The sequence below is a fragment of the Anomalospiza imberbis genome, chromosome 1, assembly GCF_031753505.1.
Source record: "Anomalospiza imberbis isolate Cuckoo-Finch-1a 21T00152 chromosome 1, ASM3175350v1, whole genome shotgun sequence".
Classification (NCBI taxonomy): domain Eukaryota; kingdom Metazoa; phylum Chordata; class Aves; order Passeriformes; family Viduidae; genus Anomalospiza; species Anomalospiza imberbis.
Genome location: NC_089681.1, coordinates 97,772,339 through 97,787,356, shown reverse-complemented (window position 1 = coordinate 97,787,356; position 15,018 = coordinate 97,772,339). Strand labels below are relative to the sequence as shown.

At 39.5% G+C, this 15,018-nt stretch overlaps 1 protein-coding gene and 1 long non-coding RNA gene across 35 annotated transcripts in view; one reads left to right on the top strand and one right to left on the bottom strand.

Annotated features, from left to right (window-relative positions):
• LRRFIP2 (LRR binding FLII interacting protein 2) overlaps window positions 1–10,944 on the bottom strand; it is a 56,142-nt gene extending 45,198 nt beyond the window's left edge. For 13 of the 34 annotated variants that reach the window (XM_068201408.1, XM_068201415.1, XM_068201432.1 and 10 more), the window contains exon 1: window positions 1,492–1,596. In XM_068201408.1, coding sequence (XP_068057509.1) covers window positions 1,492–1,581 — 90 coding nt within the window. In that variant the 5' untranslated portion in view covers window positions 1,582–1,596. The other 21 variants (XM_068201349.1, XM_068201384.1, XM_068201392.1 and 18 more) reach the window with 7 other exon arrangements.
• A 218-nt stretch (window positions 10,945–11,162) lies between these two features.
• LOC137480259 (uncharacterized) lies at window positions 11,163–12,162 on the top strand. Its single transcript, XR_011002765.1, has 2 exons — window positions 11,163–11,394; window positions 11,473–12,162. It is a non-coding gene; the product is annotated as an uncharacterized lncRNA (long non-coding RNA).
• The last annotated feature ends 2,856 nt before the right edge of the window (window positions 12,163–15,018 follow it).

Genomic DNA, 15,018 nt, shown 5'->3' with positions numbered 1-15,018 from the left:
CTACATTAGAGTCACTTTACTATAGTTCTTTGTATTACAAATTCCAATACTTCCCAGTGCCATTTTGTGACTGCTTTCAATCCCAAAGCACTTCTATGCAGTTTCACCACACAGATCATCCTGAGTGCAGTCTTTTGTTTCTGCATATTCTGTTTACCATCTCTTAATACCTAGAACACCTTTAGAAAGATTTTCCACAGAAGACACATGGATTATGTGATTCAATTCCATTCTAGCAAGTAATGTCTTCTAAAAAGAGGGGATGTAAGAGAACTAAGCCCAACAGTAATTTTAAGCAAGATAATATGCATTACATGTTACTATTGAGATCCTTTTCTAGGTTAAATGACAAGTTGATGTAATGGAAGCATGCATATACTCAAAGAAATTTAAGGCCATATTCTTTCTTTTTTACTCACTGTTTTTGCTAAAAAATGAGAGATGGAACTTGATGAGTGAGAGCATACATGATCCAAAGTCCCACACAGGACTTGGCTGACAAAGTGAGACCTTCCATTAGAAGTAGAACGTGACTGAGAACATGACTTTCTCATGTTACCAACCATTTTTTTTTTTTTTATTGACAAGGCATATCTTTTGCCTACAGTCTATGATGGATACACTTGAAAGCACATAAATAAGCTTTCTCTTCAGAGACCTATCGCCTACCTACTTTGTCTTACATACACATATACAGACAACTATTTACATTACAAGGCCAAATAGCATCTGCGTTTTGCACTCATTTATCAACTAGGGCAAGCAGCTTTATAGATAATGTAGCCCCAAAGAACCTGGATTCACTTGTATATAAACAGTATTAAGGCTTTTGTTCCCTAGTCACAGCATTTCCACCTAGAGAAACTCTGGTCCAAACAGACATCTCTTAGACTTTAAATTCCAACTGCCTAAATCCCATGGGACAAAATTCCCCTTTGTATCAACTTCTTGTTAATTGTACTTTTTGCTGGTTATCTCCACCTGTCTGTTTTTTAGGTGGTGGAATTCCTGGTACAGTGTTCATATTAGGCTTATTTGGAAAGAAATGTGACTTCTCACATTTAAAACAGATTCTATTACAAATATATTTTAATAGCGACTACTACCGATTCAATATTAATACAGTATACTTACCATCTTAAGAATATGACACACTGTAATAGGATAAATGTGTATGGTTTTTAGTTTTACACTTGAGATAGCACCTGGATTTTTCATTTATCTTTAAGCATGTAAGTATCTGTAGAAATAGCTGCTAGGCTTAAGTGTAAATCTATGAGGTTACACTAGTCATACAGTCAATATCTCACTATGTTGACATTTCAGTTAATGTGATTTTTTTGATCAATAATTCTCTTAGCTTATATTAATTGTCATATTTTTGGCTAATTACACTTTTTTATGCACATCTACAAAAAATTAACTTTTATTGGATAATGAGATTACTTTCATCCCTATTTCGGAATTCAAGACACTTTAAAATTAGCAAACCTCTCTGGCAATGTTGCTTAGAGCTTCATCTTCTGCAGAAAATCTGTCTTTCACTGGAGTTCTCTTCCGTCCTGATCCAGGAGTTCCCATTTTTATTCTCTGAATCTGTACTTGAAAACACAGACAGGACAAAGCTCAATTTTAATTAAGATCTGGAATTAAAAACAATTAACCAATCTACACACCAAAATGCCCTAAGTTTTCCAATCTTTAGCTACATAATACTCAAGACATCTACATGCAATTGGCATGTAATCGTAAAACTTTATCAAAAAAGCTTGTGGCAGCACTACAGAACATCACTGCATCCTTCAAGGTGCACATACAGAATTTTTCTACTGAACAGAACCCATCAATTTACCTACAGCTTCAAAGTCAGGCACAACTGGAAACTGCTCCTGGCTCAAAAAGGATACCTTGGTTCTCTGTCAATTTATGTAACTCCTAAAAAGATATATCCATTTAAGCTACAGATGTGAAAAAAAAAAAACCCTATGGACAACAAAGTGCTCAAGAATTAAATTTACATGATCATTAGAGTTCTCCTCAACACAGGAGAGACTCAGCAGACAAACTTTACTAAGCATCCAAGTAGGTAGATGTGACTTACTTACATTTTAACGCAGCAGTTCTCATGCAACTGAACTACTGCCATCAAAAGCAGAAGTTTTACTATAGCAGAAATAGATACCTTTATGCAAAAAGCCCCACTCTTTTGCCTAACAAGATTCTCAAACTGGGAAGTGAACAGAGAAACATACTACCATCATATACCCAGAATACATAAGATACCCTTACTTTTCCTCCAGAAATCTCTTATAAATGGCAAGTATATAAAAATGACCAACAAAACAAAACACAGCCCATGTAGACAAAATCTAAAAAATGTTGCACACACACACACAAAAAAAAAACCCTCAAAAAACACAACTACATAAGTTTTTTTCAAATATCCTAAAGAAACCTACTTCCAGACATCCTGGTCCTCTCAAATATCAGACTAGAATTTGGTGGTAGTCCAGCTATTTGACAAGGTAAGTAACCTACATATGGTTTGAGAAAACATCTTAGTTATAATAAAAATTTCTATTTTTACTATAGGAAGAAGAGATCTAAAAGGTAACTAGTATTGGCTATCCTTTTGAAACTGAACTGGTACAAGAACTACCTTTCTTACTGGATCTAACTAGCAAAGACTCAGGAATTGATTATAGTTTAGTCAAAAGGGAAGGAGGAAAAAACCCCAAAGTGACAGCTATTTTTGTACAAGCGGAGTATTTACTTTATTACTTTTACACAGCAATCACAAAGCCAAAATATTTTCTGCCACTGAAAGACACCAAGTAGCATCATGAGACTTTTTTTTTCTCTTATATTTTAGCTTCTACACCTTTTCATCACCCTTCCTTTAATAACTTTATACTATTACTCCTTTCTTTTCCTTGCAAGCAATTTTTTTTTTTTTACTCTGCTTCAAATTTTACTACTCTTCATCTGCTCAATATTGCCACTGTTAATCCATTTGGTAAGAGTCTGTATTTTTAGTCTTGAAAACAAGCAAGTAAACTTACGTCTTGTACTCAAGAAAATTTAGACAAATATATGCACAAACAGTTTGGAGATCTCCTTGGCAAAGGTTTAAGCTCAGAACTACAAGTTGCTGTCCACATTCTGAATGTCTCAAAAAATCTGCATCTTTTTTCAGTAATTCTTATTGGCTGACTTCAAATATTAAAAGCAGACAGGGCCCAAACTAGAAGTTACATGAACACAAAATAATACTACCCCTACTACAGAAGGCTTTAACAACGTTATACACTAGCCACAAGAAAAATCATTAAATGTTTGTTACAATAAATAGGTTCTTATAAGAACAGAAATACAATCTATCTACTAAAAGTCACAAAGCATGAAATTATTTTAATTGACAAATTAAAGGCCATATTTCTTTAAAACGTATTTACCACATAAGTAAAAACTGCAGCATAACTGCACATACCATGGACTTGAACTGCATTTGTTGACATCCTTTAAACAACACATCATTTCTAATAGACAACAAACTCTGGTTTGTTAACTCAGTGAAATGCTCTTAGCTGGCAGACTGATTTGGGGAATGTAGTGGTTTATAGCTAAAATATAGCTAATTTTAGTATAGTTATGTTCAGTTTACAGGAAGTACTAATTTACAGAGTAGTAATTTCATAAAAATTAGATGCTGATGATTTAAATGAGGAAAATACACTTCGTCTCAGTCACTGTGGAGGAAGGCAAGTGTGGCATCCCTACCAGCAATCTACCACGCTTCTCACCTAGAACAAGCACAGAACTCCTGACTGAGCCCAAACACAAGAGGGAACAGGACAGATTACCCAGAAGGTACACAGAGATGTTGCTTTCGCCTACAAGGAGGAATTAAGAACATCAAAGCTCAACTGAAGCCAAAACTAGCAAAGGCTGATAAGGACAAAGAGAAAGGCCATTCTAAGGACATCAGGAACAGAAGAAAGACTAAGAAAACTTTAGGGCTACTGTTTAGTGACACAGGTGAGAGTGATGGGTGCTTGCCCAGGCCCACCCTTGGCAGAATGGTCTGGATAATAACAAATGTGAAGATGGGAATCTGTGTGCATGAATCAAGCAAAACTGTCTGACAGGGTACAGGCCCAAGCCTGGTCATGTTACAGAGCAAGAGGCTTGTCAGTTACATTAAACAGAAACTAGGAAATTAGACAGAAGAACTTGTTTGAAGTAAAGGAATCTTCTTGAAAATAAGACCAAAATCAACAGTGACAGTAGTAGTAACTTTGGAGGGATAACAGCATCCGTCAAACCCCAGTTTGATGATGTCAGAAGTCATCTCACTGACTGCATGATATCTGTCCAGGCTAAACCAATACAGCATCCCTCCTAGTGAATGAAAGATCCTGCACTCCAGCTAGCAGGTGGTCAGTACAGGGAGGGTCAGTATACACCTTAAGTGTGTGAATGTGAGCTTGTTAGGTATTGTCTCACTGGCATATGCATTAGGACATAGCACAGCACGTATTAGATTAACAGTACAGATGCACACAACTCTAGGGTGTCCACATCTCCCGCAGAAATCATGTGCAACTAGGGGACCCTGGAGTTGAAGAACAGAACAGTTAAACACCAGCCTAGAGAGGCTGTGAAATGTCCATCCCTGAAGATGGACATTTAAAAAATTAACTAGACAAGGCTCTGAAAAACCTTTTCTAATTGACAATACTTTGGACAAATGGTGACCTCCAAAGAATCTTCCTAAAAGAAAATATATGGTTCTACACTTATTATTGTTCTCAATTTTGAAACTAAACCTCAATATAAGCTTTCTTTAATTAGATGTTTTAATATTTCTTCAAGGGTCTTGTCACAATTCCTTCCATTCCATTTAACTTTTAATTAGGCTCATGTATGTCAGAATATTTAATTTCTTGTTATAAAGTTCAGTACTACAGAAACCTAAACATATTGCTAATATGCTCATTAGTCTAATACTATAAATATCATTATGTTACTTCTCAGGAAAATATAAGATATCAATACTTCACATAAATGTAGAAATACTTTTCAGATGTTTCTCTTCAATAACTTTCTGATTACACAAAAATTATTTTCCTGCATGGTGAATCATGATTTTAAAAATTTAAGATTTTAGCTGAGAGTTAGAACCAATTCATATTGAAGTCAGATACACCAACAATAGGTTAATGATTATTAGATGCTTAAGCTAAAGCTAATTGTTATATTATGAACTCATTTATATAAGGAAGTGGAGCAAGTGAACCATTATAGGAACATACTGAAATCAGTAGAACAATGCCCAGCACCTGGACTCTATGTTAATCCATCATGAAGCAGGGGGCCTTGGATCGTGCCAGAGGGTCACAGAGACCTGGCAAAGACCTTCCTGACTTCATCCCTGGGACTACTGACCCAATTCAAGACCACCGACCCAATTCAAGAGAAGAACTGCCATGTGCGAAGGACTAATAACCTCATTTTAACAAAAAGTGAGGATGGGAGGTGCTGGGGTTATGCATATGTATTATTTTGGGAAATAAACAGAAGGCAATAAATAATCCTTGTGCGATGCGGTCACACATTTCAGGAACGATCCCCCCTGTGCCACCCGCCGGCATAATAAACATATCACTTTCTAACTTTAACTAGTTAGAGAGTCTTTATCCGTGATTTTCTGTTTTAATGATTCAATGGGATAAAGAATTTTGCTGCAGTATGGGATAAAGAATTTAATACATGCTGTCACACTAGAATTTTCATAAAAAATAACTAAAAAGAACAGCAAAACAAAACCAGACAAAGAAGAGTTTGCTATTGTCTTTTATGGTTTAGAAAGACAGATACAAAAGGAAAGAACACTATAATATCTGCTGCATTTACAGTTAAAAATTCTTGAGACACGTCTATTTCATGCCTAATTCTATAGGCACGGTAACACATTGTATTACACAACTGATGAAGTGACATCCACATCCTATTGCATTTCATTCCAAAACACAGAAGTGTCTGAAGTCCCCAAACAAAACAGAAGACCTGTGACAAAATCCTTCAAATGCCCTCTCATTTGTCTTCATTTCAGGCATATATACATTTTAGCTCTTCCACAAGTCTTTGCTGTCTTCTTCATATTTGCAAGTCTTCTTCATATTACCTTCTGACTAAGGGTTCTTCTTTTTTGTTTTTTGCTTCCTTGAAAAAAGTCTGCCTTGTCTTAGAGAACAAAAATAAGCTACAAGTTCAGCGCCTATCACTCACTACCTTAAATGGCACCACCTGTTTTAAATGCCTGGGTGTACGCCAGCATACTTGACATTACATACATAGGATCCAGATACCTTAGTGCGAACAGGCTATAAATAACAGACCAAAACTCCCCGTTTTTCTTTCAAGCAAGACTACAAGATCAGTAAAATTCACCTGTGTAGACACCATCTCTGTATAACTGATTCAACAACAAAGAATGGCACTGCTCTAGAACTAATGTATTTTAGAAACAGAATGTGAATGCAAAAGTATTAGTACTACGACGGTTGCATTCATAACTGAGAAGGAGCATAATCATATTAGCAACCACAATCTTGTCTGCTCGATCTTCAGTCTTTGTACAAGTAAACTTTAAAGGAGACAAAGCAAATAGACATAGAAAAATTTTAAATTATGCAAGACAGATACAAGAGTCTTCTTCAGAAGAAAGACTCCATACAAGGGTACTCTTTGCAATTAATGTTTGCTCATAGGTCCAAAACCACCCATGCAAGAAAAAGGGCTGCATGATCACAGAGTGACCATGTCCCAACAAAGGGGCATGTAGGAAGACAGAAAAATACATTAGGTTTTAATGCACTGAAAAAGAATTAGACTGAGTTTTAAAGCAATAATTTTAAGGATTCATTTGGAATGTTCATTCAGAATAACCGTGTCCAGAATATTAACCGAAACAAGAACTATTACCAAAATAGAGTTGCTACTATGAATGAAAGAGGCTAACATTAAAGGGAAAATGCAAAGACTGAGAAAAGCACATAACTGCAATCTGCCAAATGATTACAGTGCTTACCACTATATTGGAGGCAAAGTTATTCCAGCTCATGAAGCACTTCTGTTTTAAGAACTTGTTAATTTCTGATCATGGCCCACTTCAAAGACTGTTAGCACAAAGTCTCTGCTCTGAGTGGACAAGCTTATATCAGCCTTTTCAGGAAAAAAACTTACTCTTTAGACAACTGCACAATTCACCCCCTTAATGCAGTATATTTGCAGTTTACTTGCTGTTTTAAAATCTGAGAAATACAATTTCTTATGAGTTCATGGTATTTAGCAATAGAATTACAATTCTTTAGACGGAGTTGAAATCCCTCAGTTTGTTGGTGTTATGAAGTCAGAGACCAAGAGAAAGTCCCCAGTTAAAACAATCAAAAAGCCATTATGGAGCTTGCAAGAGTCTACAAGTGCTTGATGAATCCCTAAAGTCTAACAGTGCCTGACTAGCATTGGCACACATAAAACATTGCAAGACAAGTCAATGCACTAAAGGCACCCTACAGCCCTGCAGAACTACGAGACACCTCCAGACCTACCAAGCTATCTTTGGTGACCTTCACCAGTCTTGACAAATCACCAAAATTCCAAAACAACGTCTTGCAATTTCAAGTTGTGGCAACTTGTTTTATGAAGTTTGAGTTCTCCGCCAGTAAGTTGCCAACAGCTGCAACTGGAGATACCATTACTGCAAAAAGTACATTACATACACAATATTATCATCAGTTACAGGCAGCATCTGGAAAGCTCTTATAATGGTGACTCACCAGAGGATCTCTCAGGGCACAATATAAAGTATATATAACTTTCAGAAAAGCAGCCTAACACAGATTGACTTTTCTAAAATCAGTGCTACTATAAATGCTGAAGATCCAGGAACAAACTAAGTATTCAAATGGAACTTGAAAACATAAGGGGATGACAGTACTAAACTGAGCACTACAAAAAAATATGAAAATGCATAATAAAAAACCCACAAGGATCTTCCAGAAATGTTTACTCTAAAATGAAGCAACCATCATTTTTATACTGTCAGCTTTTTCAAAATTAGTACTCTTTCTGTCATTTTGCAAAAGAATGATTCATTGCTCATTAAAAAACCAAATACTGCTGCTATATTGAAGCTCCACTTTTTTTTTAATTAAATTGAGTGCCCCACGGTAACAACCCATATTCTGTAACAAGCTGCAACTATTTAAAATATTTTTCCCCCACCAATTTAATACACTCCTACACTCTTTCCTACTCGTGCTACAGTTACAGTACTATGAAGAAAAGCTACTGCAGCAAGGGAAAAAAATTGTCCTGGGTACCCCTTAGAAGAAACAGCAGTTGAAGGAAACTATCAGCTGACATCATTCCTGCTGACTAGTTCTCTGCTATGGTAGTGAAGTTGGTAGGCTTAGAAACACCTATGTCCACCTGACCTGTCTTTTGTAAATACCCCTTCACCTCTTCCCTTAAAGCAGATCTAAATACTGCTAGCTTAGCTCAAGGAAATGTGAACTTTAATATCACCTTCACAAGCAGACAGTGTTACTTACATAAACTATCTTGCAGGGCATGTAATGCATTAACACAAACTGTCCTTTTCCTACAATTACATGTTGTCTAGTTTCCAGATATTAAGACAATAAAGTTGAATTACTTTCTCAGAAAGTAGTTATAGCATTTTTTGTAATGCTACTGGACTGATACATTACTATCACCATACATCTTCACATTAGGATCTTACAAAAAACAACACAGTATCAAATCTATTAGTTATTTTTTTATCCTCTGCTTACATTATATACCAAAGCTATTCAATTGTGTATGATACTGATCTAGGTGGTTTTTTTGTATATGCACATGCCAACTTGTGTGCTATGTGAAATCTAGACCTTAATAAGCTCTACAGATCCCCACTACACAGAGTCTAACCAGCACTTTCTGAAAGTTTACATGTATTAAAGTACTATGCCAACTTCTGAGAGAATGAGTCTTAAAAAACAAAAAAAGCTTCTCTGGAGTCAATTCACAAGAAATACTGGTGTTTAGGTCAACAAGCTACACCTGACACGTTTCACACAGCCATCTTCTAGCCATCTTCTATTCACAGGTTTCCACTTACAGCCAAGAATTCAGTTCAGGTAAGACTGACTTCACAATAAGCTAAATACCTCCAAACCCAAGTAAAAGTAAACAATAGGAAAATTATGTCATGTTCAGCAAACAATTTTGTACTGCTAAAGAATCTTTTATGTATTCTTACATCATCACTAAGCAATTACATTAACCGAGGAAGCAGATGTATCTTAAGAGGGTAACTGTTTCTGGGCCACAATACATTTAATTACATCATTCCACAATCAAGACACAATAAACGTTTAAAGAGCTCAGATTGATTTAATAATTGATTAAATATTGATTTAATATTACACTTTGTAGCAAACCTCCCGCCCCACATCTCTAAAGATGTTTCACCCTAATAATGACATTTTGAAGGGAGAAAATTGATCCTAAACCTTCCTCATTTCAAGCAAAGAATGCCTGTAGGTCTCTCTAAAATGAGAAAATCACTGAGTATATAACATAAAGTCAACACAGCACTATTTCATCTACAAAATATTTTTATTATCAGTGAAATACATAACACTGCCCTTCAAAGAGTCACGCTAGGATTCAAACTGAAAATCACCTAAAATACATTGAGCAGATCCCAGTCCGGAGCTGTTTTCAGGCTCCTTTCACATCCTCAACAACATCTTTACAATTATCGCAATAGGGTATACCAAAAATAAAACAGTGTGCTCCAAAATAAATTTTAAAAAACCAAACGACTAAGTATCAGCAAGAGTGACCGACTCCCAGCGCAGCTCGCTGCATAGGAGGCACGCCCTACTGTTCCGGGAACAGCGAAGCCGTTGTAACGTGATCCGAGGAAGCAGGAGAGAGAAAGGCACCGAAATACACACAGCTGTGATTTCACCACATATTCCTTTTTCCCTCATTCCGCCGTTTCCACTCAGCCCCCAAGGGGCACACGGCAGCTTCCCAAGGATCAGGAGGAGGGATCGCGCCCGGCGAGCAGCAGCAGCCCGCCGGAAGGGCTCGGGCCAGGCCGGGCTCGGCTTCCCCTGGTCCGCCCACACACACCAAGCCAACCGCGGCCACACGGAAGGGGCCGCACACTGCCGCCCCAAGCTTCTCCTTCTGCTCGCCGACCTGACCAACGAGTTCCGGCTGAGCCGCTCCTCCAAACCTGAAGAACCGGGTTCCCGCCCCGTTTCGTCGCCCGAGTTTTGTGTCTATGACACTCTTCCTCCTCCCGGCCCTCGCCCTTACCCTGCCTGGGCCCCAGAGAGCCTTACCTGCGGGCCAGCCTGCCGCAGAATCGGGACGCTTCAGGAGGGAGGGGGGAATTGTTTCACTCTTCCCTCCACCGCTTCCAGGGGTGTGAGGGGCTCGTAGATCCCGGAATCACTTCAGGCTACTTCCTTGCCTCACTCTCTACGCCCAAAGATAGGGGAACACTGGCAAAAGCCGCCCCAGGGCAACCACAGTGCCCGTCAGACACGGACCATCCACGGGCCGCGACAAGGGAACTGCTACATCACTTAACCCTCTCCACCGTCCCCTACCACCCGTTCCCCGTGAGGGGCTGGGGGAACCAGAGCTGCAGGCAGACAAGCTGCTCCGCTCCAAGCCGCCCTTCTCTTCCCCGCCCCGCACTCTTGCCTCCTCCCCTTCAGCGCCAGGCGCTTACGGCCTCATCGAGAACTCGAGTGAGAGACTGCGGTAAATTTCAAACCGCCTGCAGGGCCCTGCGGAAGGAAGAAGGGGCCGAGGCTGAGCAGAGGGAGAGAGAGCGAGCGCCCGCCCGACAGCCAAAGCACAGCAGCCACCGCACTTGCCCGGCCCCACACAGGCCAGGGGGCGAAGTGCGCAGGCGCTGCGGAGGAAAGGGCGAGAGGGCGGTACACCCGCGTGCGCAGAGCAGGCTCGGCTGCGGAGCCCGCGGTGAACGGTGGTGGGCGGTGCCGCGCCCCGCCCCGTTCCACTGCCGTGGTCCTGGCTGCCGCCCTTGCTGATGGGCTCCGCGAGTTCCGGGCCACGGTGCGTGACTGCTCCCTGTGGCGGTCTTTCAGCCTAAGGAAGACGAGGGAGCGATCCGAAGGAGCAGCGCCCTCCTATCGCCCCGCTTCTCTTTTCCTCAGCAGGCAGCGAAGGGAGGGGGGTGGTCGTTCTCTGTAGTGTGTCGTACTGCAGTGCACGCTCTCCGCCTCGCCCCCCTTATCATCGGGCAGGCTGGCTTACTCAGTGCTGTGGTGGGTAGAGGTAGGTCTGACACCGCCTGCTTTGTGCTTCGTTCCCGGGTTTAGCTAGGGCTTGTTTTTATGGATCGGCCTTCCCCAGGGGAAGGCCATGAGAGAGCTCCAGGAGACCGTGGCCGTCGCTAAAGAAGAGCAGCGCGCCTCGCCTGCATCAGCCGCGGCCGGGCCGCGGGGAGTCGCCGTGCTCGTTTGTGTGCCCAGCTCCCACTGCTTGCCCATGGCGCAAGAGCGTTTCGGAAGACTTACTGGATGGGTGCCAGGGTGCCAGACACGGTTTATGAGTAAAAATCGTTTGCAGACATTGTCATCTTCGCTTAGACTGGCCTAAACACGACCAGACTTCTGTAATATCAAAATTTAAATACAAGTAGCCAGCATAATCCCTAAGGATAAAATACAAGTAAAAAAGAAATTACTGTGCCATCACATATATTGCGATTTAAACACAAACAGTCATGAAAATTGGTGAGATTCTGCTGTGAGATAGACTTGGGATCACACTGGTAGTAATTTGCTTTCCAACACCTCTGTAGTTAAGTGCAGGGTGTCTTAAGAGTGTAGAGATAATTAGAGGAGATGGCATTTTGTATGTTGGAAATCACATGGAAATGAAAAGGTACTGTTAAAATGACAAGCATAGTGGTAAGACTCAAAAACATCCACCAGACAGAGTTCAAATGTCTTACTAAAATAAGCTCGAGTGGATGTACACAAAGTAAAGAAAAAAGAATATGCAAGTGAATTAATTCTACTAAAGCAGGTGTATAACATATTTCTTGTGTTTCATTAGTATTTTATAATTATCTGTGTGAGAAAATCTGCACTCAGTCTTTTTCCTCATCTGATTATACAGTATAGCCTCACCATCCTTATTTTTAACATCACATTTATTTCTGTAGTAATAGATCTCACTGGAGGAAGGTGAAGTAAAAAGTTTCTCATGGACCATCTATGGAAAAGCCCAAAATAAGTACTGGCTTAAGACCTTCATTTTTATTTGAAATTTTTTCTTGCAGAAGGACTCACCTGCTGATTTTCTGGGCTTTGTGGAGAATCATCATTAAAAACATCTTGGGCTGTTTTGGTTTGCCCTAGCTGGTGGGAGGAGTCTTTTATTCATTCTTGAGTAGAGGGTTTGTGTAGAGCTTTCTGAAATGTGGCATGTCCCAGGTCTTTATGGGATCTCTATTAATGTATTGCTGTTAAAGAGAAATTTTTTCAGATCATTTGTACTTTCTTCTACAAAGAAATGTTGATCTTTTCATACTGCTAGTCTTTTGTTATCACAGACTGCACATTTTTCTTTAATGATGCAGTAAAATGCATATCTCCTTGAGAGCAGGCATGCATTTTTGTCAATTGAAAGAGCAATTGTTTACTTGACTGAATAGCAGTGTATAGCGTCGTTAAAACAGGCAGTGGTACAGGATGGCACAGTAGCAATTCTGAGTTCAGCATTTTTAATGAATTGCTAAACATGTTATATGCAGTTTCATTTCAGTAAATCTTCAGTTAGAAGCCAGAAAATGAAAGTTAGGTTTGAACTTTTGCTATGAAATGGCTGCAGTTACAAAATAATCAATTAGTTATGGATATGCCTTGATTAAATTATTACTGAAGCTAGTATGAAGCTTGCTCTATTAATAATGACTTTCAGCAAAAATTAAGTGAATGAAATATCACTGGATCTGCCTTTGAATTTTTTTTCTTCTTTTTCTATTGTTGTTTTATACAGTAGGTTAATACAGATCCCTTATCATATGTAATTGAACTTGCTGATTTACTGTCTCCCATTTCTCTGGAAATCTCTCTCTAAACTATTTAGCACAATTAATGTGTTCCATGCATGGACTCTTACTTAGTCCTTTTCAGATTGTCACCTAAGAAATTATTTCTAGGATGAATCTGTAAATCAGTTAAATGGAATACTTTGAACAATGTCAACTTCCTACAATAATATGTGTACAGTTTTAAAAGATTTTGTCACTGTAACAACTTCTATGAGAGAAAAAATATATTTACCTCTGCAATGTTTTCTATTTGTGCAGTTCTGAATATCTGTTTTTTTGGTCCCACACTTTAGCATTTCTAATTTCCCCATGAATCTTCTGTTTCATGATTATTGCACTTTCTGATTAAGAATGTAATAGTGTTGGCACACATTTAGGATCATTGCGTAACTTAATTCCTGATGTCAATCTGTATTTTCCCTTCTGTGTCTTCCCTATTCTTCTCTCTCTCTCTCTCTCTCTCATCCCTGCCACCCTCCCTTTGTGGAAGGAATAACTTCCAGGTGCTAATCTAACTGATAGTTTGGTTTACTGATGAAGACTCCTTTATTTAAGAGCATTTTAAGAAATTCTGACAACCTCATCAAATTGTTTCTGTCGTTCCCATTTTGTGTCCTTCCTTTCCAGTAGTTTCCATCTCCTCAGTTCAGATACCATCACTCAGCAATTCATTTGACACAATTGAACATACTTTATTTTTAATTTTTCCTCCACAGCTGTAGTAGATCCTCTTTTGGAGATTCTCTGTATTGTTACCAATTGCTTGTTCACCCTTCCCCACAAAAAGGGTGTTATAATGTGGGATACGGGGTTGTGTTTGTTAAAAGGTGATAATGGTTCTGTTTACCAGAAAGCCCTGTATGAGGGCACAGCAGCAGGCTGGGCAGTTAGAAGTCAGTTGGACGGTGAGAGGCAGTTGTGGGGAGAGACACATGGACAGCATGCGAGTGGGAAGCTGATTGGGTGGTGAGACGCATGGACAGCAGCATTGCAGTTGAGCAGCCAATAGATGCCCCTCTTCTGTTAAGTTGTAGTTATGTCCGGTGGAAGCTAAAGGTAGATAAGGGAGGTATTTTCTAAAATAAAGTGATTTCCTTGTATGCACAAGGAGGTCCATGTGTCTTTGTTCCCCATTGCTACATTATAATACTCCCCTGTGACAGGTGGAAAATCAACTTTTTGTGTCTACACTGGAAAATAAGTGTAAACCGCTTTTGTAATGTAGGGAGCAAATCTTGCTTTTTTAATTTGTTTTGCTTTTCAAAACAATTATTAGATGTGCATACAGGACCTTCTGCAAAGCCCTTTTGTTATAAGTTAGGGTAAATAATTTGTCCGATCCTTTAGTGGTTCACTAGGAAATTTATTGATTACAGCAAGCAATGACAAGCAAACAGCGCTGGGTGTAGCCGTGGAGTCAGTGCTCTGCCAATGGCTCACACTATTTCCCTTTTCCCACAGTCTTTTATTCTCTCTCTTCTTCCACGTTTGTGGCTTTTCCAGGAGTACTCTGCGCGTGCACCTCCAGTTGCTAGGGGGTTGCCTTCTGCTCTCTGGTGGACATCTGGATGAAGGCTCTCCTCCTCTTCCTTCTTGGGGGTTTATGACCCTGTAAAAATCTTTCCATATATGGTTACACACCTCCTGACCCTAGTTGCACAATCAACGTAAGGAGTCGGCATACCCTCTAGTTTCTACGTTGCGGTTTCCTTCTCTTCACAAAAGCCCCCTCCTTTGTTTGAGTTCCTGTTTAATGATGAACAAAGAGGCTTCTCTTACCTATTACAGTCCCCCCTTTTCTTTTTCTTTATTTTGTTCATCAAATCATTTTAATTCCT